Source organism: Rhinatrema bivittatum, chromosome 1 (assembly GCF_901001135.1).
Source record: "Rhinatrema bivittatum chromosome 1, aRhiBiv1.1, whole genome shotgun sequence".
Taxonomy (NCBI): Eukaryota; Metazoa; Chordata; class Amphibia; order Gymnophiona; family Rhinatrematidae; genus Rhinatrema; species Rhinatrema bivittatum.
The window spans coordinates 85922019-85945909 of NC_042615.1; the positions used below are offsets into that span (position 1 = coordinate 85922019).

The following is a 23891-nucleotide window of genomic DNA, read 5'->3' on the forward strand; positions in this document are numbered from 1 at the left end:
CCCCTACCTCCCCTGCCCTTCCCCCCCCCCTATCTTTTTCTTCTATTTCAAAACTTCCTTCAGCCCTGGGGCTGAATTAATTTGCGTGTGCCAACTGACTGCCAGCGCGCAATCCCCGGCACAGCGGCAAATGGCCGCTGTGCCGGGAGCCTCTGATCCCACCCCGCTACCCCACCCTGCCCCCCAGACCGCCCCACCTCGCCCCCTCCCTGCCCCTTTTTGCAAGGCCCGGGACTTACATGCGTCCTGCAGATTTACGTGGTAACCTTTTGAAAATCTGCCCCTACGGGTAATTGATTTTTGGGTAGACACAAAATGACCTTCCTATGTAAACCATTAAATATATTCTACAATTAAATGCAAATCTTTACACAAAACATGCAGCTCTCACAGACATAAGAAGATGTAGTTGATGTTAATTAATGCAAACCATACATAATTAGATATAGCAGGTACCTTAAATAGTCTTTAATAAATATTGGCAATAGAGCTAAATATTCTCTCAGAACATACAGTGGTTCAAGTGGTCAACTTGTGTAGCATATATATATATATATATATATATATATATATAAAACCACTTTTCATACAAAGAATGCAAGTTGATAGAGTTGCTAAGAGTTGAACAACTAAGCTTGAATTTTCCCTTTCACTATATTTACCAATTTAACTATTTTGCATTTTTGAAAGAGAAAAAAAAAGTTGCTCTTACTTGAATTTAAAAATAGGAGTAAAAGAAAGATTTAAGGCACTGCTAGCTTGAATTAAATAAGACTTGCCTGGTCTTGCTAGTTTTGCTAGTATAAATTGCAATTTCATTGTGAGAACCTTCTGCATGCAAAGCAGATCATTATCATTTTGGCAATATTTAGGTTAAAATAACATACAGTATTAAAAATACTGCACATTATCAATGTGTTAAGGAGTTTACTGTGCTGTAGGATGTGGCCATATTCTTTGTATTCATGGGGAAGCGAAACATATCGCGATTCCCCACAAATACACAAATCTTTGCTGAATTATTCGGCCGCCTAAATAAACCAATTAAAACAAACCCCCCACCCTCCTGACCCCCCCCCCCCCCAAGACTTACCAAAACTCCCTGGTGGTCCAGCGGGGGGTCCGGGAGCGACCTCCTGCACTCCGGCCGTCAGATGCCAGTACTCAAAATGGTGCCGATCGCCTTTGCCCTCACTATGTCACAGGGGGCAAAGGCGATCGGCCCCTGTGACATAGTGAGGGCAAAGGCGATCGGCGCCATTTTGAGTACTGGCATCCGACGGCCAGAGTGCAGGAGGTCGCTCCTGGACCCCCGATGGATTTTTGGCAAGTCTTGTGGGGGTCAGGAGGGTCCCCCAAGACTTGCCAAAATTCCCTGGTGGTCTGCACATCCCTATTATCTATCTGCTATGGTGCAATGTAAAATTGATGATCATGGTTAAAAGGTTCAACAAGGCTCAGATATCCAAGATTAGAAGTCACTAAACTGTGCGTAGCTGGCGGCATCTAGAGAGGGAATGAAAGACTTCTCCTTGCCCCCCCTTTGTTTCCTCACTATTTCCTTTACAATGTCGCTGAAAAGAAAGAGAAAGGAGAGGCTTTTTCCCTCTACACCCTCTCACCTGGACATTAAGCATCTGATCACCTCCTTCATGTCCTCCAGAGCTACCATTTCTTGGGGGAACTACCCATTGTGAACAATGTTGAAGGAGCATCACATTCACCAGGGAAGGAGGCTTCTTTCAGCCCCCTGGATGTGCATCCACCTCTGGCAGAGAGAGAGAGGGGCATATCTGCAGGTCATCTCTGTCACTGTTGGATGACCTTACAGCTGTGATGGAGGTTGAGGGGGCCCATGTGAGCACACCATTGGAACAGAGGGCGATCCACTGTGCTGCTGGAGATGGGGCAGGAGAAGAATGTGGTTTTACCATTACCCTCTGCTGAATTGCCGTCTGCAAGTGGTATTACGGTGTGAAATCTTTCTTTGCCATCTCTGTAGCTGTGTTTAAAAAAGGATTGGATAAGTTCTTGGAGAAGTCCATTACCTGCTATTAAGTTGACTTGGAAAATAGCCACTGCTATTACTAACAATGGTAACATGGACTAGACTTAGTTTTGGGGTACTTGCCAGGTTCTTATGGCCTGGTTTGGCCACTGTTGGAAACAGGATGCTGGGCTTGATGGACCCTTGTTCTGACCCAGTATGGCATGTTCTTATGTTCTTAAGCCAGTTCTCTCCTTTAGGTGAGTTACAGCTATCCTCAGTTGTGATTCAGAGGCACAGTTAATGGTGAGTCTTGGTGTTTCTATAAAGGAATGCATTGCTAACCTTGACTCTCTATCTATATGTTTAGAGCCAGCTGGAAGAGACATGAGGAACAGATTATTGGAATTCTGACTAAAATCTAGTTTTTGAAGTTAGATATTAAAGAGATTCATGCTTCTGATGCTTCCGTTTCAAAAGATAATCTCTTTTTCTTTTGTAGAATTAAAGCTCTTGAGAATTGGAATAGATGTTTCAAGTTGATTGATTAATTTCCCCAAAATAATGGGGATAATTTCCTTATTACCTTGAAGAAATATTTCCTTGAAGTGTTGACTATTCCAGAAGAACTATGTTCTCTCTATTAACAAGGCCTTTTTCCTGCCTTCCTCAGTTAATTCAACTGTGCCAAGGTCTGGTCAGTCTCTGGCTAGTGCAGATTCATTTAATTTGATGGGCATTCTGGAAAACTCTGGATCTGAACTGATTGAGCGATGTACCTTACTGGCTTCCTTTGTTATTGAGCAAGATATAAGGAAAATTATGAAGTTATATTTCTGAAATGTAAATTCTTTGTATTATGGTCAGGTGGTCAGAATTTTCCCTGATATTTCACGTTCTACACAAGATAGAAGATGTGGTTTTCTTTCTTTAAGACAAACTGTAGCTTTCGGTGCTTCCTTTAATTTATATTACCCTTGCAAGTGCATTGTTAAATTTCAGAATGACTTTTATGTATTTTTTTTTCCTGATCAATTAAGAACAATTTTAGATGCACAAAATTGCCTGACACTCTGTCTTTGCAATAGATGCACTGCAGTTTGATTGGTAGCTTCATATGTTGAGCCTTTTCCTTTATAATTCTTTTTCTAAAATTTATCTTTCCTGTGTATTTTGTCCTTTTATTGGTTTAGTTGACAAGGTGAGTTATTTACAGATGTATATATTTTTTTTTATTTTTGCTTAATTTTCTTTATTTTATGTAAGACCTTGATGTTTCTATTGTACAAGTAATTTTGTCTTGTATATATGAAAAGCTATAAATAAATATTAAAAAAAAAAGTCACTAAACTGTGACTGAGATCCCTATAGAATTTGCATAAGACAAACATAGAAGCCTTTATGTGGCATTATTAATGACTTAACTTAGCAGGACCCTTACCCCAGTTCAATCTATCCCAATTTCCCAGTCTCTAGCTCACAAATATATGGTACAATTTAACAAAAAACAACAACAAAAAAATATAAACTAAAACTGAAGGAACTGACTGCTACAAAATATAATTTTCTTGATGCACAACATTTTGTTATTTTGCTGTAAATCCTGTGCTGCAAGGCAAGAATTTTAAAAGTGCATACCAATTCTGGACAAAGGTAGGCGACATTCCTCTTCCATATCAGCCACCTTGGAAACAGTAAGAAGAAAACAGCCAAAGACTTCTTCTATTTTATTGTTGTACTCTTCTACTGCAGCAGCAAATTCTTCTGGGAGATTTTCAAGAAACACCTGAAACAGTACACTCATTTTACAGAAGTTTACTATCATACAGCATACTATTCTGAAATTGTCCAAAAATAGTTATTTCAAATTAAGAGAAGGCTATTGTTATGACACTTTAGATCAGGGCTTCCCAAACCTGTCCTGTGGACACCACAGCCTGTTGGGTTTTCAGGATATTCACAATGACTATGATCTGGTTCTCTAAGGGGTGGCTGATAAAATAAAAGTAAAAAGAACAGCGTTCAAGAAATATAAAGGATCCCAAAAAGAGGAACACAAGGAAGAATACCTGGTGCAACTGAGGAAGACAAAGAAAGCAATCAAGAAAACAAAAAGTAAGGTGGAAGAAAGGATTGCCAAAAGGGTAAAGAAAGGGGGAAAAATATTTTTCAGATACATTAGAGAAAGGAGAAAGCTCCAAGTGATATAGTGACATGGAAAGGACAGGGATCAATGTGTGGAGAGAGGCAAAGAAAAGGCGGAAATATTAAACAATTACTTCAGTTCTGTGTTCACTAGCTTGTTGCACTCTCTATTCCTAGCTTGCTTGAAGCTAGCCAGAGAGTGCATTGTACAAATCAACTTCTTTTGTATCTTTCATCAATTGAAATTGCTGAAAATCTTCAGTGATGTGTACTTTCTTGATCATACCTCCTACTGTGTATGTAACTCTCCCCTCAAAAAACCTACCCCACCCCCAAACTCCACCCCAAGTTAAAAGTGTCCCCTCTTACAGTGGTATAAATAGAGCATGACATGTTGCTGCTTATGTAAAGTGTCTCTTTCTCTCCACAGAAAAAAGGCATAGTTATTTCCAGCAATAAAACCTGCAATGCTGTGCCCTAATTTAAAACAAAAACTTCTAGTGCTACATTTAAGAAGTGGGGAAAAAAACATTGGTCTGATCTTGTAGAAGATAATGAAGAGGATTACATTACAATATTAATGACAAGGCTGTTGCTGAGATTTTTTTTTGTATCATCAGAGTATAGTTCCTAATAAAGATATGACATCCTCCTAATTCCTAGTTCATTCATTCTATCCTATAATCTCTTCTTTGCAATGCAAAAATGAATCACTTGCTCCCACATGAATTTATTTTTACCCTTTTTTCTAGGGAAAATTGCTGTGTGTGTATGTGTCCTAATAACTTTGTGTTTGGTTCCTATACACACCAGATTTTTAGGACATGACAGCAGGAATATGAGGAATCTGACATGGGTGGGGATTTTCCCTGATTCACTCATATGTGTGCATTCTGGAATATAGACTGTTTGGTTGTGGGTGGTACTTATCATATGCCACGCCTATCATTGTGACCTGGGATTTAAAAGTATTTATGAAAGACAGACAAAAGAAGAGTAACCTTAATAAATCAGGCCCATTCTCTGGGTGTCTATAGGGGGAGAGAATGTTGTTACTAAAAATAACTACAGTACCTGAATTGTAGCTTGCCTTGAGTTCAGATTTAGAAAACGTTGAGGGAGAAGATCCTTCCTTGAAGGGAGAAGTGGAAGGTCACCCCAATACACTCACAGATGAGATGATCACTGGGGTGACAGAACTAGTCACTTTATCCCCCATGAAGAAATTAGAGAAACCCTCAATAATAACATTAGACTCTGTTTGGACAGCTATTGTCACTCTTGAAAATGCTATATCTAAACTAACCACTATTACCTTACAGATGAACCATCGTGTTGTGGAAAATGAGGAAAAGGCAGAAAAACAAAATGAAAAATTGGTTGATATTGAACAAAAGTTATCTCAAATGCAAAAAGTACAAGTTAATTTAATACAGGGGGAAAAGACACAAACTAGAAACCTAGAGAGACTACAAAATGAGGCAAGGTATTTAAATTTAAGGATTATCAATTTTCCTTTAACCAGATTCTCTCTGTTGCAAGACCAGTTTAAGAAGTATATGTTTGAAGTGTTAAAAATCCCACCAGAAGCTTCCCCTCCCATTTCTAAGATATATTATATAAAAACAACTAACTTAATAGAGGAGGAAGTATCTTCTTTAAATATATCCCAGGTACTTGAGACTTCTACTGAAGATATAATAGAGAAGAGAGGAATGGTTTTGGTTAAATTCGTATTCCCCTCTGATAGGGACACAGTCCTTAGATTGTTCTTTCGAAATAGAACAGTAAAATTCTGTGATCATCAAATCTGGATATTTCCAGATATAACAATAGCGACACAACTGAGAAGGAAACAGTTTTTAGATATGAAGGCACTAGCTGAACAAGTGGGTGCTCAAATGTTAGTTAGATACCCGTGTAAGTGCTTAATAAGGCATGAAAATAACAGGTACCGTATTTTTCACACTATAAGACGCACCTAGGATTTAGAGGAGGAAAATAAGAAAAAAAAAATTCTGTCCCCATGAGGGGCTCTATATAGAGCTCCCCCCTGGTGGCCGTCCATGGGATATTTTTTTGTTTTTGTTTTTTATAGTAAGGCAGAGAACATCCACACAGGTACTCACACTCACTGGTTTTCTCTCCCTCACATACATACATAGGCTCTTTCACACTCACTAGCTCTCTCCCCCACTCAACTCACTGGCTCTCCCTCACATATACACATACCCACAATCACACAATCAGACTCTCCCACATACACACAGCTCTCTCACACCAGTTATTTTAAACTTTCATGACTGCTCCAAAGTTCAATAATAAATACTCAGGGCTATATTACATTGATTAGGAAAGCAATTTGCTCCTAATATTTCAACAGGTAGCCACTTAATCAGTACAGGCAGTAATTCTATTTGCTTTTCATTAATTTCAGCTGTCAACTGCTAATCAGTTCTGAAAAGCCACAGTGCTTCATATGCAAGAAACATTTTATCAGAAATCACTGAAACACACAAAGAACCAAAAAAGCAAAGGTCTGTGTCATGTATTCTCCATCCCAGGCAGTATACCACCCCATGACCCTCCAATACATCCAAACAAATGAGAAGGAAATGGCCTGCACCAACCACAAACCCCGATGCCATGTATCGTCCTCCGCCGGCAGAGCCCGAGCTCCCCGCTGGTCCGCCGTTCCCGGGGTGCATCTCACTGCGAAGATCGTCGTGGCGCAGGTCAGACATCAGCTGTTAGAACCGCGTGCGCTACGGAGGCCCCTCCAGTTCAAGCAGCTCCCTGCCGGTCTGCTGTTTCCGGAGTGCATCTTGCTGCGAAGGCCGGCGCAGCGCAGGTCAAATGCCAGCCTTCTGAACTGGAGGGGCCTCCGTAGCCCATGTGGTTCGGGCGGCTGATGTCTGGCCTGTGTCGCGCTGGCCCTTGCGGCGGGGTGCGCCCCAGGAGCAGCAGACTGGCAGGGAGCTTGAGCTCCGCCGGCGGAGGATGACACACAGTATCGGGGCCCATGGTCGGTGCGGGCCATCTCCCTCGCATCTGTCCAGACGCACCAGAGGGTCGAGGGGGTGATGTGCATTTGACCTGCTCCGCCATGCTGACTGAGCTGAGTTGGGGGGAGGAGGAAGGGGACGGCGAATGAGAGATGCTACAGTCGCTCCATAAGTCGCACAGACATTTTCTCCCCACATTTGGGGGAAAAAAAGTGCATCTTATGGAGCGAAAAATACGTTATATATATTTTGAGCCAGAGGATCTGAAAATATTTCTGGAATCAAAAAAGATATTGGGGAATAAAGTTGATTAAGAATTTGTTATCGATAAAGTAAGATAAGAAGCTTACACTTTCTTTACCTAATGATATTTTAAAGGTGGAGGGGGGAGATAAACTTCCAGGCCAGATATGACAGGGGAGACCTTTCTTACACATTTACTTTGGGGTTTTCCAGCTGGGGAATGTTGTCCTTAATGTGGGTGTAGTTAGTGCAAAAAAATACTCTGGACTGAGGTAGTGTCCAAAATCAAAGTCTTCACTGTTAATACTGGTGATGAATGGTACAAACAAACCAAGCACTATCGAATTCTCTCCTCAATTTATTACACTCTCTCTCTATCTGTGCAGGACTCACTTGTGTCATGGCAAGGGAAAACATCCACTCTCTTGGATTAACTGAAGTGAAGCTCCCTGATAGATAGGATCTTTTGTACTGGGCAAACCCCTTCCAAACTGATAAAATTGGCAAAAAGTCTATAGCACAGAGAGTAAATCCTCTCATTCCTTTCCACAGAGTGGTGAAACACCAGATGAGTGTCCCCAGTGATATTGCTTTCATTTACTCATAGTTAGGAGATCTTCTGGATCTTCTTTATTTCACACAGTCTCTTTATAACTCTCTTTGCATCCCAGATGGGCGGGATCCTCTTGAAACAAGCAGTTCTCATGCTTCTGGCAGGATCAAGGGGCAGCCAAAATTTCCTCCTGGATTTTCTAACAAAACAGTTTTTTTTACCCCAAAATCTGAATTTAACCCTGGAGTCCTCCTTATAGCAGGTCACCACCACCTCAGGGACAGGTCTTCCCTATGCCTGAACATCCCACACACAGGGTGCCCCAATCCCTGTTTGCAACAAAAGGCCCAGGTGTCCAGTGAGGCTCCCTACAATAAAATCTTAAAATCTCTGAAAATAGACCCAGAGGGAGAATCCCAACAAGGCAGGTTGTGGACTAGAAGAGGAAACCCCTCCCAATCCTGGTCAGGCTACACAGGCTGGGCTAGCCTGCTTTTTCTACTGGGCCTGCAAAACAACAAAAGACAAAACTCCTCTCTAGCTTTGAACTCTTTGCAAACCTAAAGGGACTGCCTCCCGAGCTCACTGGGGAGAGTCCCTAAATAGACTCTTATGGGGGCTGGCCATTCCAGACCCCTTAAAGGGAGGGGCTGTCTTTGAATGGTACCTCCCTCTACTCTAATCTACATTCTCACTGACTCATCCAGGTCTTACTGGTGATGAGACTGGTCTTCGTCACAAAAGCAAATGTACTCTATCAATTTGATGTATGAATGCAAATTAAAATCAGGATCAAAAGGTCAGATTGAAAAAATCAATGCAAATAATATTACTATTATTACACGCCCCGCCCGTGGATGCCCCTCACTTGGGACTACTCACCTCCGGGCCCCCGAGCCAAGTTCCAGCGCTGCCTCCTTTGAGGTCCTAGCTAGCCCAGCGAGGCCGTGGCATCCCGCGGTGTTGACCGCTGGGCCTTTTGCGACGCGCCAGGCCTCACACCTCACGCCAGCGCCATCAGCCTGCCTAACCACCCCCCCAGGCACATGCGCGCGTGGACCAGTCGCACTGAAGTAGGAACCAGGGCGAGGCTTAGCTCCGCGGCACGCCCTGATTGAACCCTCGATATAAGGAAGTGATTGCCTTCACTTCCTTGCCTTCGCAATCAGGTTGTTTTGTTCCTGAGATTGTCACTGCATGTTCCTGCTTGCTTGTTCCTAGTCTGTTCCAGGATCCTTTGTTCCAGTTCTGTTCCGGTTGTTCCTGATTCCTAGTCCTACTTGTTCCTGCTTGTTCGTCTGTTTGTCTCCCTGGTCTTACCTTGGACTGCCTTCTGGTAAAGACCTCAGCTTGTTCCTGACCTGCCTGCCTGCAGCCTGCCAAAGACCTCAGCTTGTTCTAGAACCCGTTGGACCTCTGGCTCTTGACCCTTGCTTCATTGACCACTCCTCGGACTGATAACTGGACTTGAACTTGCTTGCCTGACCACATCTTAGTTCCTGGCTCTGTTCCTCACCTTCTCTTCTCCATCCCTGTTCTGGTTCTCTCTGCTGCCTCCTGTCTTCAGTCTCGAACCCTACAGCGCTCCCCAAGTTCCTGTGGGCACATTGGACTTCCATTTCTCTTGGAGACCCTGTGAGGCCCACCTAAGTCCAAGTGGCCCGGGTCCCTACGGGCCCCTCCCGGGGAGACCTCAGGCTTCCAGTGGTGAAGCTCGACTCTGCTTCTGTCTCCTTCAGTGCTCCGCCCCCTGGGGCAGTCCCTGCGCTGTTCCAGGAGAAGGGTTCCACCCCCGAGCACAACAACTATGCAGCCAAATTTGCAAGAGTATCACATTTTATATCAGATTAACTGGTTTTGAATGGCTCATATTGGCATTAAAATCACAAGAAATATTATCTAATTCCATGAGAGAATTTGTGACATGTATAAGCAAGCTTTTCCCAAAGGTTTAGGCAAATCTCAAGGGAGCTTAATTAATTTAATTTCAAAAATTAAATTTTATGGGTCTATATAAATCAAAAGCACATTACCACATATGACCTGCCAATTTATGCATTAAACCACAATTTAGTATTAGAGTGGCTAATGGTAAATTGGGGGTATCTTGTATGATTTGGAGAGGATGTTTGATTGGGGGTGATCTTGTGTGTCTTGAGGGAAGGGGAGGCTCATGAAACTGCCTCTCCCACAAGTTAAACTAGCAAAATGGCTAAGGTAAATTTAATAATAGCAAAGTCACCGGGTGAATATCAGACTTCACACATGCAAATCAACAGAACAAAAAGTGTGAGAGTTATATTTGAAATTCAGTATATCAATCCATAACAAGGGTACTGTTCGTATAGGGGTAGATTTTCAAAGGGTTACACGCGTAACCCCCGAAAACCTACCCCTGCACGCGCCGAGCCTATTCTCCATAGGCTCAACGGTGCGCGCAAGCCCCGGGATGCATGTATGTCTCGGGGCTTTCAAAAATGGGTGGTCCAGGTGCGGAGCCGGGGGTGTGGCGGTGGTTCGGGGGCGGTCTGGAGGTGGGGCCGAATCCTCCAGCACAGAGGCCTGTGCCGGGGGATGGCGAGCCAGCAGGCGTAACTCAGTGAGATAAGGTATGGGGGGGATTTAGGTAGGGCTGGGGGTGGGTTAGATAGAGAAAGGGAGGGAAAGGTGGGGGGGGGGAGCAAAAAAAAAGTTCCCTCCAAGGGAACGGGGAAAGACATCGGGGCTTCCCTTGGTCTCGGCATGCACAAGGTGCACAAATGTACACCCCCTTGCGTGCGCTGACCCCGGATTTTATAACATGCGTGAGGCAGCATATTGGGCGGGCAATTTTTACAAAATTGCCCGCCCAATATGCTGATAAAAGTGTGAGCATAGGGCCTGTATGCATGTCATTTTATGTGCAATTTGAAGAGATACGTTCATTAAAGAGATTGAGAAGGGCTTGGATTTACAAGCATACTTTTTCATTTTCAGAGTATAAGGTAAATTTTAAAAGCCGGGTGCACGCCAAAACCGGAAGGTATGTGCACAAGTTGGGCAAACGCATACTGACGGATTTTAAAAGCCAAATGGATCCACATGTATTTGCCGCTACATGAACAAATGAAAAGTTCATAAAAGGGGAGGGGCGTGTTTTAGGCGGGGCATGGGCATTCCTCGATTTTAACCTGAAATTAGCGTGTAAATAGCTATGCGCACAGGCATGCACCAGGATCTCCTGCCATGTAACTTTACTTCTGCTATGGATGACATGCATGTTATAAAATAAAGATAAATAGAAGAGATTGGTGCGGTTTTAAGGGTCAGAGTTAACAGGGGAGAAGGGAAGCTATTGAACTAGGGTGGGTTTGGAAGTCCTATTTCTTACCTGGGTGAACTGGGAATGAACTGGGAAAACTGGTAGTGGCATCGGCGTGCGTGTTTTTTAAAATTCCACTACTTACGGGGTAGAAGTGGCATTTGCAGCACAGGCACAAGTCTACTTAAAATTGAGTGCACATATGCCTGCAGTCAGACTACTTTATAACGTGTGTGTATATATATATATATATATATATATATATATACACACACGTTATAAAGTAGTCTGACTGCAGGCATATGTGCACTCAATTTTAAGTAGACTTGTGCCTGTGCTGCAAATGCCACTTCTACCCCGTAAGTAGTGGAATTTTAAAAAACACGCACGCCGATGCCACTACCAGTTTTCCCAGTTCATTCCCAGTTCACCCAGGTAAGAAATAGGACTTCCAAACCCACCCTAGTTCAATAGCTTCCCTTCTCCCCTGTTAACTCTGACCCTTAAAACCGCACCAATCTCTTCTATTTATCTTTATTTTATAACATGCATGTCATCCATAGCAGAAGTAAAGTTACATGGCAGGAGATCCTGGTGCATGCCTGTGCGCATAGCTATTTACACGCTAATTTCAGGTTAAAATCGAGGAATGCCCATGCCCCGCCTAAAACACGCCCCTCCCCTTTTATGAACTTTTCATTTGTTATGAAATGGCCGCGTGTCCTTGGGTGCGGGCTGATGAATGTACTCCCAAGTCCCAGTTTTAAAGTTATCGTCTATGCGTACACATTAGCAAGTATAAATGTGTGCAGGTAATTTTGGTGGAATAATTTTCAAAGGGAAAGTATGTGCATGTTTTCTTTTTGAAAATTGGTGCAAAGTATGTTGGTAAAAAATAATTGCATCCTTCACCCTAAATAACTGCAGATTTGTAAACTGTTATGATGGCTCTACCGAATAACGGTATATAAAACCCTAAAAATAAATAAATAAATAAACCAGCCTATTACAAAACTACCCCCTAAACGTTTGCAGAACATCAAAAATCCTGAATCAGATGAACCTCCTTGGACGTTTGTTTCATTGAATTGGAGCAAAACATGAGACATTCCAGAGAGGTGGCTGAAAGGAATCAGTAAGTTTTTGCTTGGGACATTGTCTATTTTAAAAGTATTGGGGCAAAGTTAACTATTTGGGAATATTATTTAGTGTGTTTGTGCTTTTAATAGTCAGTAAGGCAGTGAATAAATAAGTTAGACTGTTGTATTTTTAAATAGTCAGAAAATAAGGCAGCTAGTAAGCAGTAGGTAGTGTGTTTATTTTGAAAAGTCTGTAAAGCAGCTAGTAAGCAGAACTGAGTGTATTTAAAAAAGAACCCCTCCCCCCCCCACACACACAAAAAAAAAAAAGTAGCCAGAAGCTAGAAATAAGCTAGGAGCAGTGTATACCTAAGTAAAAAGGTTGAAAAGTTCAGCTCAGTTACTCACCTTCGAAGGGTGTTGAGGTAGTGTGATTTGGTTTGAATAGGTACCAACATTTGTTAACCAAGAGAGCAGTGAGTCACTCTGGCTGACTAACTGAAGTTAGACTGTTTGTATTTCCCAACCCTAGCTCATCCTTTAATTTATAGGCAGGTGCCACTTTCACAAAAAACCCCCCAAAAAACCAACAAAAACTTTATTGAGAGTTTGATCAGACCCCGGTAGGCCACTACCAGACATATAGTGAATTCACTAATACATTTAAAGGACATTAGAAACATTCCTACTCCCATAGCAACCTAAAACTTAACTAGGAACTGATCAAAACTGAGATGAAGGCAGCAGTCCAGCAGCAAGAGGGGGGCTTCCCAGTCTTTTGCATCAATGTCACATGTATGATTTTTTACCCACTGGTGAGAAGTTGTACATGTGCATGCGATGCAAAGAGCTCCTGGCTCTCAGAGAAAAAGTCCGATCTCTAGAGACTAGAGTGGCAGACCTGGAGGAGCTGAGGCATATAGGTATATAGATGAGACCTTCAGGGACATAGTAGCCAAGTCCCAATTTCAGACTGGCAGCCCTGGTGCTGCCTTGGAGGAAGAAGGTCTCATGATTGGAGAGTATCAACCGGGTGCAGCAGGAAAGAATCCTGTAGCAAGGACTGCTCTCCAGGTGATGCATTGTCCTTTTGCAGTGAGGATATCTCCCCAAGGCCTACTGCCCAGGAGGGAAGAGTTAGGTTGGCTGTCAAAGTTGGTGATTCGATTATTAGGAATGTAGATAGCAGGGTGGCTGGTGGGCGTGAGAATTGCCTGGTAACATGTCTACCTGGTGCGAAGGTGGCGGACCTCACGCGTCACCTAAGAACATAAGAACATAAGAAAATGCCATACTGAGTCAGACCAAGGGTCCATCAAGCCCAGCATCCTGTTTCCAACAGTGGCCAATCCAGGCCATAAGAACCTGGCAAGTACCCAAAAACTAAGTCTATTCCATGTAACCATTGCTAATGGCAGTGGCTATTCTCTAAGTGAACTTAATAGCAGGTAATGGACTTCTCCTCCAAGAACTTATCCAATCCTTTTTTAAACACAGCTATACTAATTGCACTAACCACATCCTCTGGCAACAAATTCCAGAGTTTAATTGTGCGTTGAGTAAAAAAGAACTTTCTCCGATTAGTTTTAAATGTGCCCCATGCTAACTTCATGGAGTGCCCCCTAGTCTTTCTACTATCCGAAAGAGTAAATAACCGATTCACATCTACCCGTTCTAGACCTCTCATGATTTTAAACACCTCTATCATATCCCCCCTCAGTCGTCTCTTCTCAAAGCTGAAAAGTCCTAACCTCTTTAGTCTTTCCTCATAGGGGAGTTGTTCCATTCCCCTTATCATTTTGGTAACCCTTCTCTGTACCTTCTCCATTGCAATTATATCTTTTTTGAGATGCGGCGACCAGAATTGTACACATTATTCAAGGTGCGGTCTCACCATGGAGCGATAAAGAGGCATTATGACATTTTCCGTTTTATTCACCATTCCCTTTCTAATAATTCCCAACATTCTGTTTGCTTTTTTGACTGCCGCAGCACACTGTACCGACGATTTCAATGTGTTATCCACTATGACACCTAGATCTCTTTCTTGGGTTGTAGCACCTAATATGGAATAGGGATGTGAATCGTTTTAGGACGATTAAAATTATCATCCGATAATTTTAATATCGTCTTAAACCGTTATGGAACACAATACAATACAGATTCTAACGATTTATCGTTATAAATCGTTAGAATCGTGAGCCGGCACACTAAAACCCCCTAAAACCCACCCCCGACCCTTTAAATTAAATCCCCCACCCTCCCGAACCCCCCCCCCAAATAACTTAAATAACCTGCGGGTCCAGCGGCGGTCCGGAACGGCAGCGGTCCGGAACGGGCTCCTGCTCTGAATCTTGTCGTCTTCAGCCGGCGCCATTTTCCAAAATGGCGCCGAAAAATGGCGGCGGCCATAGACGAAAAAGATTGGACGGCAGGAGGTCTTTCCGGACCCCCGCTGGACTTTTGGCAAGTCTCGTGGGGGTCAGGAGGCCCCCCACAAGCTGGCCAAAGTTCCTGGAGGTCCAGCGGGGGTCAGGGAGCGATTTCCCGCCGCGAATCGTTTTCGTACGGAAAATGGCGCCGGCAGGAGATCGACTGCAGGAGGTCGTTCAGCGAGGGTTCCGGCGCCTCGCTGAACAACCTCCTGCAGTCGATCTCCTGCCGGCGCCATTTTCCGTACGAAAACGATTCGCGGCGGGAAATCGCTCCCTGACCCCCGCTGGACCTCCAGGAACTTTTGGCCAGCTTGTGGGGGGCCTCCTGACCCCCACGAGACTTGCCAAAAGTCCAGCGGGGGTCCGGAAGGACCTCCTGCCGTCCAATCTTTTTCGTCTATGGCCGCCGCCATTTTTCGGCGCCATTTTGGAAAATGGCGCCGGCTGAAGACGACAAGATTCAGAGCAGGAGCCCGTTCCGGACCGCTGCCGTTCCGGACCGCCGCTGGACCCACAGGTTATTTAAGTTATTTGGGGGGGGTTCGGGAGGGTGGGGGATTTAATTTAAAGGGTCGGGGGTGGGTTTTAGGGGGTTTTAATGTGCCGGTTTTTCGATTTTTCGATTTTTCGATTTTTCACGATTTTTAACGATTTTTCACGATATTTTACCCCCCCAAACGGCAACAATACGATTCCCTCCCCCTCCCAGCCGAAATCGATCGTTAAGACGATCGAGGACACGATTCACATCCCTAATATGGAACCCAACATTGTGTAATTATAGCATGGGTTATTTTTCCCTATATGCATCACCTTGCATTTATCCACATTAAATTTCATCTGCCATTTGGATTCCCAATTTTCCAGTCTCCGAAGGTCTTCCTGCAATTTATCACATTCTGCTTGTGATTTATCTACTCTGAACAATTTCGTGTCATCTGCAAATTTTATTATCTCACTCGTCGTATTTCTTTCCAGATCATTTATAAATATATTGAAAAGTAAGGGTCCCAATACAGATCCCTGAGGCACTCCACTGTCCACTTCCTTCCACTGAGAAAATTGCCCATTTAATCCTACTCTCTGTTTCCGGTCTTTTAGCCAGTTTGCAATCCACGAAAGGACATCGCCACCTATCCCATGACTTTTTACTTTTCCTAGAAGCCTCTCATGAGGAACTTTGTCAAATGCCTTCTGAAAATCCAAGTATACTATATCTACCAGTTCACCTTTATCCACATGTTTATTAACTCCTTCAAAAAAGTGAAGCAGATTTGTGAGGCAAGACTTGCCCTGGGTAAAGCCATGCTGACTTTGTTCCATTAAACCAGATAGGATTTTAGACAGTGCTGGGGAGGAGCCGGCTGTCGTGGTACATGTGGGCACCAATGACATAGGAAAATGTGGGAGGGAGATTCTGCAAGCCAAATTTAGACTCTTAGGTAGAAAACTTAAATCCAGAACCTCCAGGGTAGCATTCTCTGAAATGCTCCCTGTTCCACGCGCAGGTCACCAGAGGCAGGCAGAGCTCCGGAGTCTCAATGTGTGGATGAGACGATGGTGCAAGGAAGAGGGATTCAGTTTTGTTAGGAACTGGGGAACCTTTTGGGGAAGGGGGAGTCTCTTCTGAAGGGATGGGCTTCACCTTAACCAGGGTGGAACCAGACTGCTGGTGCTAACCTTTAAAAAGGAGACAGAGCAGCTTTTAAACTAGGACAAAGGGGAAAGCCAACAGTCGCTCAGCAGTACATGGTTCGGAGAGATGTATCTTCAAAGGATGCTAATGATGCATTAGAATTAGGGCATCCCGACAGAGAGGTTCCAATAATAAGAAAAGTAGTCCAAGTGCCTGTAACTAAAAACTCACCTGAGCTAAAAAATTCTAAGTTATCCCTATCAATTAAAAAGCAGAATGAAAATACAAACAAAAAACAAACTTTTAAATATTTGTATGCTAATGCCAGAAGTCTAAGAAGTAAGATGGGAGAATTAGAATGTATAGCAGTGAATGATGACATAGACTTAATTGGCATTCATAGACATGGTGAAAGGAGGATAACCAATGGGACAGTGCTATACCGGGGTACAATTTATATCGCAGTGACAGAGAGGAGCGCCCGGGAGGCGGTGTGGCGCTTTATGTCCGGGATGGCATAGAACATAAGAACATAAGAAAATTCCATACTGGGTCAGACCAAGCGTCCATCAAGCCCAGCATCCTGTTTTCCAACAGTGGCCAATCCAGGCCATAAGAACCTGGCAAGTACCCCAAAAACTAAGTCTATTCCATGTAACCATTACTAATGGCAGTGGCTATTCTCTAAGTGAAAATAGCAGGTAATGGACTTCTCCTCCAAGAACTTATCCAATCATTTTTTAAACACAGCTATACTAACTGCATTAACCACATTCTCTGGCAACAAATTCCAGAGTTTAATTGTGCGTTGAGTAAAAAAGAACTTTCTCCGATTAGTTTTAAATGTGCCCCATGCTAACTTCATGGAGTGCCCCCTAGTCTTTCTACTATCCGAAAGAGTAAATAACCGATTCACATCTACCCGTTCTAGACCTCTCATGATTTTAAACACCTCTATCATATCCCCCCTCAGTCGTCTCTTCTCCAAGCTGAAAAGTCCTAACCTCTTTAGTCTTTCCTCATAGGGGAGTTGTTCCATTCCCCTTATCATTTTGGTAGCCCTTCTCTGTACCTTCTCCATCGCAATTATATCTTTTTTGAGATGCGGCGACCAGAATTGTACACAGTATTCAAGGTGCGGTCTCACCATGGAGCGATACAGAGGCATTATGACATTTTCCGTTTTATTCACCATTCCTTTTCTAAAAATTCCCAACATTCTGTTTGCTTTTTTGACTGCCGCAGCACACTGCACCGACGATTTCAATGTGTTATCCACTATGACACCTAGATCTCTTTCTTGGGTTGTAGCACCTAATATGGAACCCAACATTGTGTAATTATAGCATGGGTTATTTTTCCCTATATGCATCACCTTGCACTTATCCACATTAAATTTCATCTGCCATTTGGATTCCCAATTTTCCAGTCTCCGAAGGTCTTCCTGCAATTTATCACATTCTGCTTGTGATTTATCTACTCTGAACAATTTCGTGTCATCTGCAAATTTTATTATCTCACTCGTCGTATTTCTTTCCAGATCATTTATAAATATATTGAAAAGTAAGGGTCCCAATACAGATCCCTGAGGCACTCCACTGTCCACTTCCTTCCACTGAGAAAATTGCCCATTTAATCCTACTCTCTGTTTCCGGTCTTTTAGCCAGTTTGCAATCCACGAAAGGACATCGCCACCTATCCCATGACTTTTTACTTTTCCTAGAAGCCTCTCATGAGGAACTTTGTCAAATGCCTTCTGAAAATCCAAGTATACTATATCTACCAGTTCACCTTTATCCACATGTTTATTAACTCCTTCAAAAAAGTGAAGCAGATTTGTGAGGCAAGACTTGCCCTGGGTAAAGCCATGCTGACTTTGTTCCATTAAACCAGATAGGATTTTAGACAGTGCTGGGGAGGAGCCGGCTGTCGTGGTACATGTGGGCACCAATGACATAGGAAAATGTGGGAGGGAGATTCTGCAAGCCAAATTTAGACTCTTAGGTAGAAAACTTAAATCCAGAACCTCCAGGGTAGCATTCTCTGAAATGCTCCCTGTTCCACGCGCAGGTCACCAGAGGCAGGCAGAGCTCCGGAGTCTCAATGTGTGGATGAGACGATGGTGCAAGGAAGAGGGATTCAGTTTTGTTAGGAACTGGGGAACCTTTTGGGGAAGGGGGAGTCTCTTCTGAAGGGATGGGCTTCACCTTAACCAGGGTGGAACCAGACTGCTGGTGCTAACCTTTAAAAAGGAGACAGAGCAGCTTTTAAACTAGGACAAAGGGGAAAGCCAACAGTCGCTCAGCAGTGCATGGTTCGGAGAGATGTATCTTCAAAGGATGCTAATGATGCATTAGAATTAGGGCATCCCGACAGAGAGGTTCCAATAATAAGAAAAGTAGTCCAAGTGCCTGTAACTAAAAACTCACCTGAGCTAAAAAATTCTAAGTTATCCCTATCAATTAAAAAGCAGAATGAAAATACAAACAAAAAACAAACTTTTAAATATTTGTATGCTAATGCCAGAAGTCTAAGAAGTAAGATGGGAGAATTAGAATGTATAGCAGTGAATGATGACATAGACTTAATTGGCATTCATAGACATGGTGAAAGGAGGATAACCAATGGGACAGTGCTATACCGGGTTACAATTTATATCGCAGTGACAGAGAGGAGCGCCCGGGAGGCGGTGTGGCGCTTTATGTCCGGGATGGCATAGAACATAAGAACATAAGAAAATTCCATACTGGGTCAGACCAAGCGTCCATCAAGCCCAGCATCCTGTTTCCAACAGTGGCCAATCCAGGCCATAAGAACCTGGCAAGTACCCAAAAACTAAGTCTATTCCATGTAACCATTACTAATGGCAGTGGCTATTCTCTAAGTGAAAATAGCAGGTAATGGACTTCTCCTCCAAGAACTTATCCAATCATTTTTTAAACACAGCTATACTAACTGCATTAACCACATTCTCTGGCAACAAATTCCAGAGTTTAATTGTGCGTTGAGTAAAAAAGAACTTTCTCCGATTAGTTTTAAATGTGCCCCATGCTAACTTCATGGAGTGCCCCCTAGTCTTTCTACTATCCGAAAGAGTAAATAACCGATTCACATCTACCCGTTCTAGACCTCTCATGATTTTAAACACCTCTATCATATCCCCCCTCAGTCGTCTCTTCTCCAAGCTGAAAAGTCCTAACCTCTTTAGTCTTTCCTCATAGGGGAGTTGTTCCATTCCCCTTATCATTTTGGTAGCCCTTCTCTGTACCTTCTCCATCGCAATTATATCTTTTTTGAGATGCGGCGACCAGAATTGTACACAGTATTCAAGGTGCGGTCTCACCATGGAGCGATACAGAGGCATTATGACATTTTCCGTTTTATTCACCATTCCTTTTCTAAAAATTCCCAACATTCTGTTTGCTTTTTTGACTGCCGCAGCACACTGCACCGACGATTTCAATGTGTTATCCACTATGACACCTAGATCTCTTTCTTGGGTTGTAGCACCTAATATGGAACCCAACATTGTGTAATTATAGCATGGGTTATTTTTCCCTATATGCATCACCTTGCACTTATCCACATTAAATTTCATCTGCCATTTGGATGCCCAATTTTCCAGTCTCACAAGGTCTTCCTGCAATTTATCACAATCTGCTTGTGATTTAACTACTCCGAACAATTTTGGGTCATCTGCAAATTTGATTATCTCACTCGTCGTATTTCTTTCCAGATCATTTATAAATATATTGAACAGTAAGGGTCCCAATACAGATCCCTGAGGCACTCCACTGTCCCTTCCACTGAGAAAATTGCCCATTTAATCCTACTCTCTGTTTTCTGTCTTTTAGCCAGTTTGCAATCCATGAAAGGACATCGCCACCTATCCCATGACTTTTTACTTTTCCTAGAAGCCTCTCATGAGGAACTTTGTCAAAAGCCTTCTGAAAATCCAAGTATACTATATCTACCGGTTCACCTTTATACACATGTTTATTAACTCCTTCAAAAAAGTGAAGCAGATTTGTGAGCCAAGACTTGCCCTGGGTAAAGCCATGCTGACTTTGTTCCATTAAACCATGTCTTTCTATATGTTCTGTGATTTTGATGTTTAGAACACTTTCCACTATTTTTCCTGGCACTGAAGTCAGGCTAACCGGTCTGTAGTTTCCCGGATCGCCCCTGGAGCCCTTTTTAAATATTGGGGTTACATTTGCTATCCTCCAGTCTTCAGGTACAATGGATGATTTTAATGATAAGTTACAAATTTTTACTAATAGGTCTGAAATTTCATTTTTTAGTTCCTTCAGAACTCTGGGGTGTATACCATCTGGTCCAGGTGATTTACTACTCTTCAGTTTGTCAATCAGGCCTACCACATCTTCTAGGTTCACCGTGATTTGATTCAGTCCATCTGAATCATTACCCATGAAAACCTTCTCCATTATGGGTACCTCCCCAACATCCTCTTCAGTAAATACCGAAGCAAAGAAATCTTTATGGGAAGAAATCCCTTGTGTGTTGGGGAAGACTATAGTGATAGGAGTATACTACCATCCACCTGGTCAAGATGGTGAGATGGACAGTGAAATGCTAAGAGAAATTAGGGAAGCTAACCAAATTGGTAGTGCGGTAATAATGGGAGACTTCAATTACCCCAATATTGACTGGGTAAATGTATCATCGGGACATGCTAGAGAGATACAGTTCCTGGATGGAATAAATGATAGCAATTGGTTCAAGAACCGACGAGAGAGGGAGCAATTTTAGATCTAATGCTCAGAGGAGCACAAGACTTGGTGAGAGAGGTAACAGTGGTGGGGCCGCTTGGCAATAGTGATCATAATATGATCAAATTTGAATTAATGACTGGAAGAGGAACAGTATGCAAATCCACGGCTCTCGTGCTAAACTTTCATAAGGGAAACTTTGATAAAATGAGAAAAATTGTTAGAAAAAACTGATAGGAGCAGCTACAAAAGTAAAAAATGTCCAAGAGGCGTGGTCATTGTTAAAAAATACCATTCTAGAAGCACAGTCCAGATGTATTCCACATATTAAGAAAGGTGGAAAGAAGGCAAAACGATTACCGGCATGGTTAAAAGGGGAGGTGAAAGAAGCTATTTTAGCCAAAAGATCTTCATTCAAAAATTGGAAGAAGGATCCAACGGAAGAAAATAGGATAATGTTGCAGTCTGGGAAGCTGCAGTCCAGGTGTGAACCCTTGAGCCGAACTACCCTGGTGTAGAGTAGGTCAGGAGGCGGAGCCACAGGCACAGGTCTTCACCCGGAAACCAGGAACCCCCCAGGAGGAGCCCGTAGGGTCCTAGTACCTTGGGACTTAGGAGCACAGTAACAGTCTCTATAGAAAAGGCCTGGGCAAGAGTAACCCACAGAGTCCAGCAGCTGGGAGCAGGAAGGCCCGGCGAGAGCGGGGCAGTCAGACAGAGTCTGTAGCCTGCTGAACAAAGCAGTTAGTGAGCAGGCCCGGGGTCTGCAGTATGCCGTGGAGCGGAGCAGACAGGTAACAGGAACAGAGTATGTAGCGTATCATAGACTGTGACCAGCTGAAGGCAGGACTGGAGTCAGTAGCGTGCAATAGAGCCGGGCCGGGCAGTGAGTAGAAAGGAGACAAACCCAAGTCAGGCTGGCAGCCAGTAGAAGCAGTCTCCGGTGCAGGCAAAGGTCGGAGGCTGGCGGCAAGCAGGAGCGGAGTCGGGCACAAGCTGAAGTCAATGGCGGGCTGCAGGCAGAAGCGGAGTCAGGAACAAGCTGAGGTCAGTGGCAGGTGGCAGGCAGAAGCGGAGTCAGGAACAAGCTGAGGTCAGTGGCAGGCGGCAGGCAGAAGCGAAGTCAGGAACAAGCTAAGGTCAGTGGCAGGCGGCAGGCAGAAGCGGTGTCAGGAACAAGCTGAGGTCAGTGGCAGGCAGAAGCGGAGTCAGGAACAAGCTGAGGTCAACCGGAATGCAGAACAGCAGAAGCGCAACTAAGAACTACTAACAGTAGCGACCCTCGTTGCAAGGCAATGAGAAGGCAGACGAACGCCGGTTAAATCAGGCTTGGGGCGTGGCGTAGTTAACCCAGGCGGGGCCAGACTTCCGGTGACCATGCGTCCATAATGCGCGTCCTCGCGCGCGTGGCAGCAGCGAGATGACCCAGCAATGGCGGACGCCCTGAAGGCCCAGCGGAGCCGCGGGAGCGGCGTTCCCCCCATCGGAGGTGAGCCCTGAGCACAGCAGATAGAGGGGAAGCGGTGGAGACCGCAACAGATAATGCATAAACATTGGCAAGTTAAATGTAAGACATTGATAAGACAGGCTAAGAGGGAATTTGAAAAGAAGTTGGCCTTAGAGGCAAAAACTCACAGTAAAAACATTTTTAAAAATATCTGAAGCAGAAAGCCTGTGAGGGAGTCAGTTGGACTGTTAGATGATCGAGGGGTTAAAGGGGCAATTAGAGAAGATAAGGCCAACGAGGAAAGATTAAATCTTTTCCTTGCTTCGGTGTTTACTGAAGAAGATGTTGGGGAAGTACCCGTACTGGAGAAGGTTTTCCATGGGTAATGATTCAGATGGACTGAATCAAACGATGATGAACCTAGAAGATGTGGTAGACCTGATTGACAAACTGAAGAGAAGTAAATCACCTGGACCGGATGGTATACATCCTAGAGTTCTAAAGGAACTAAAAAATGAAATTTCAGACCTATTAGTAAAAATTTGTAACCTATCATTAAAATCATCTATTGTACCTGAAGACTGGAGGATAGCTAATGTAACCCCAATATTTAAAAAGGGCTCCAGGGGCGATCCGGGAAACTACAGACTGGTTAGCCTGACTTCAGTGCCAGGAAAAATAGTGGAAAGTGTTCTAAACATCAAAATCACAGAACATATAGAAAGACATGGTTTAATGGAACAAAGTCAGCATGGCTTTACCCAAGGCAAGCTTTGCCTCACAAATCTGCTTCACTTTTTTGAAAGAGTTAATAAACATGTGGATAAAGGTGAACCGGTAGATGTAGTATACTTGGATTTTCAGAAGGTGTTTGACAAAGTTCCTCATGAGAGGCTTCTAGGAAAAGTAAAAAGTCATGGGATAGGTGGGGATGTCCTTTTGTGGATTACAAATTGGCGAAAAGACAGGAAACAGAGAGTAGGATTAAATGGACAATTTTTTGAGTGGAAGGGAGTGGGGAGTGGAGTGCCTCAGGGACCTGTATTGGGACCCTTACTTTTCAATATATTTATAAATGATCTGGAAAGAAATACGACGAGTGAGATAATTAAATTTGCAGATGATACAAAATTGTTCAGAGTAGTTAAATCACAAGCAGATTGTGATAAATTGCAGGAAGACCTTGTGAGACTGGAAAATTGGGCATCAAAATGGCAGAAGAAATTAAATGTGGAGAAGTGCAAGGTGATGCATACAGGGAAAAATAACCCATCCTATAGTTACACAATGTTAGGTTCCATATTAGGTGCTACAACCCAAGAAAGAG

General features: G+C 43.5%; 1 protein-coding gene across 1 annotated transcript in view; it reads right to left on the reverse strand.

The window, feature by feature from the left end:
- DDX60 (DExD/H-box helicase 60) overlaps nt 1-23891 on the reverse strand; it is a 444355-nt gene that overhangs the window by 35494 nt on the left and 384970 nt on the right. The window contains 1 exon segment of the mRNA XM_029604155.1: nt 3626-3773. Within this exon segment, the coding sequence (XP_029460015.1) occupies nt 3626-3773 (148 nt within the window).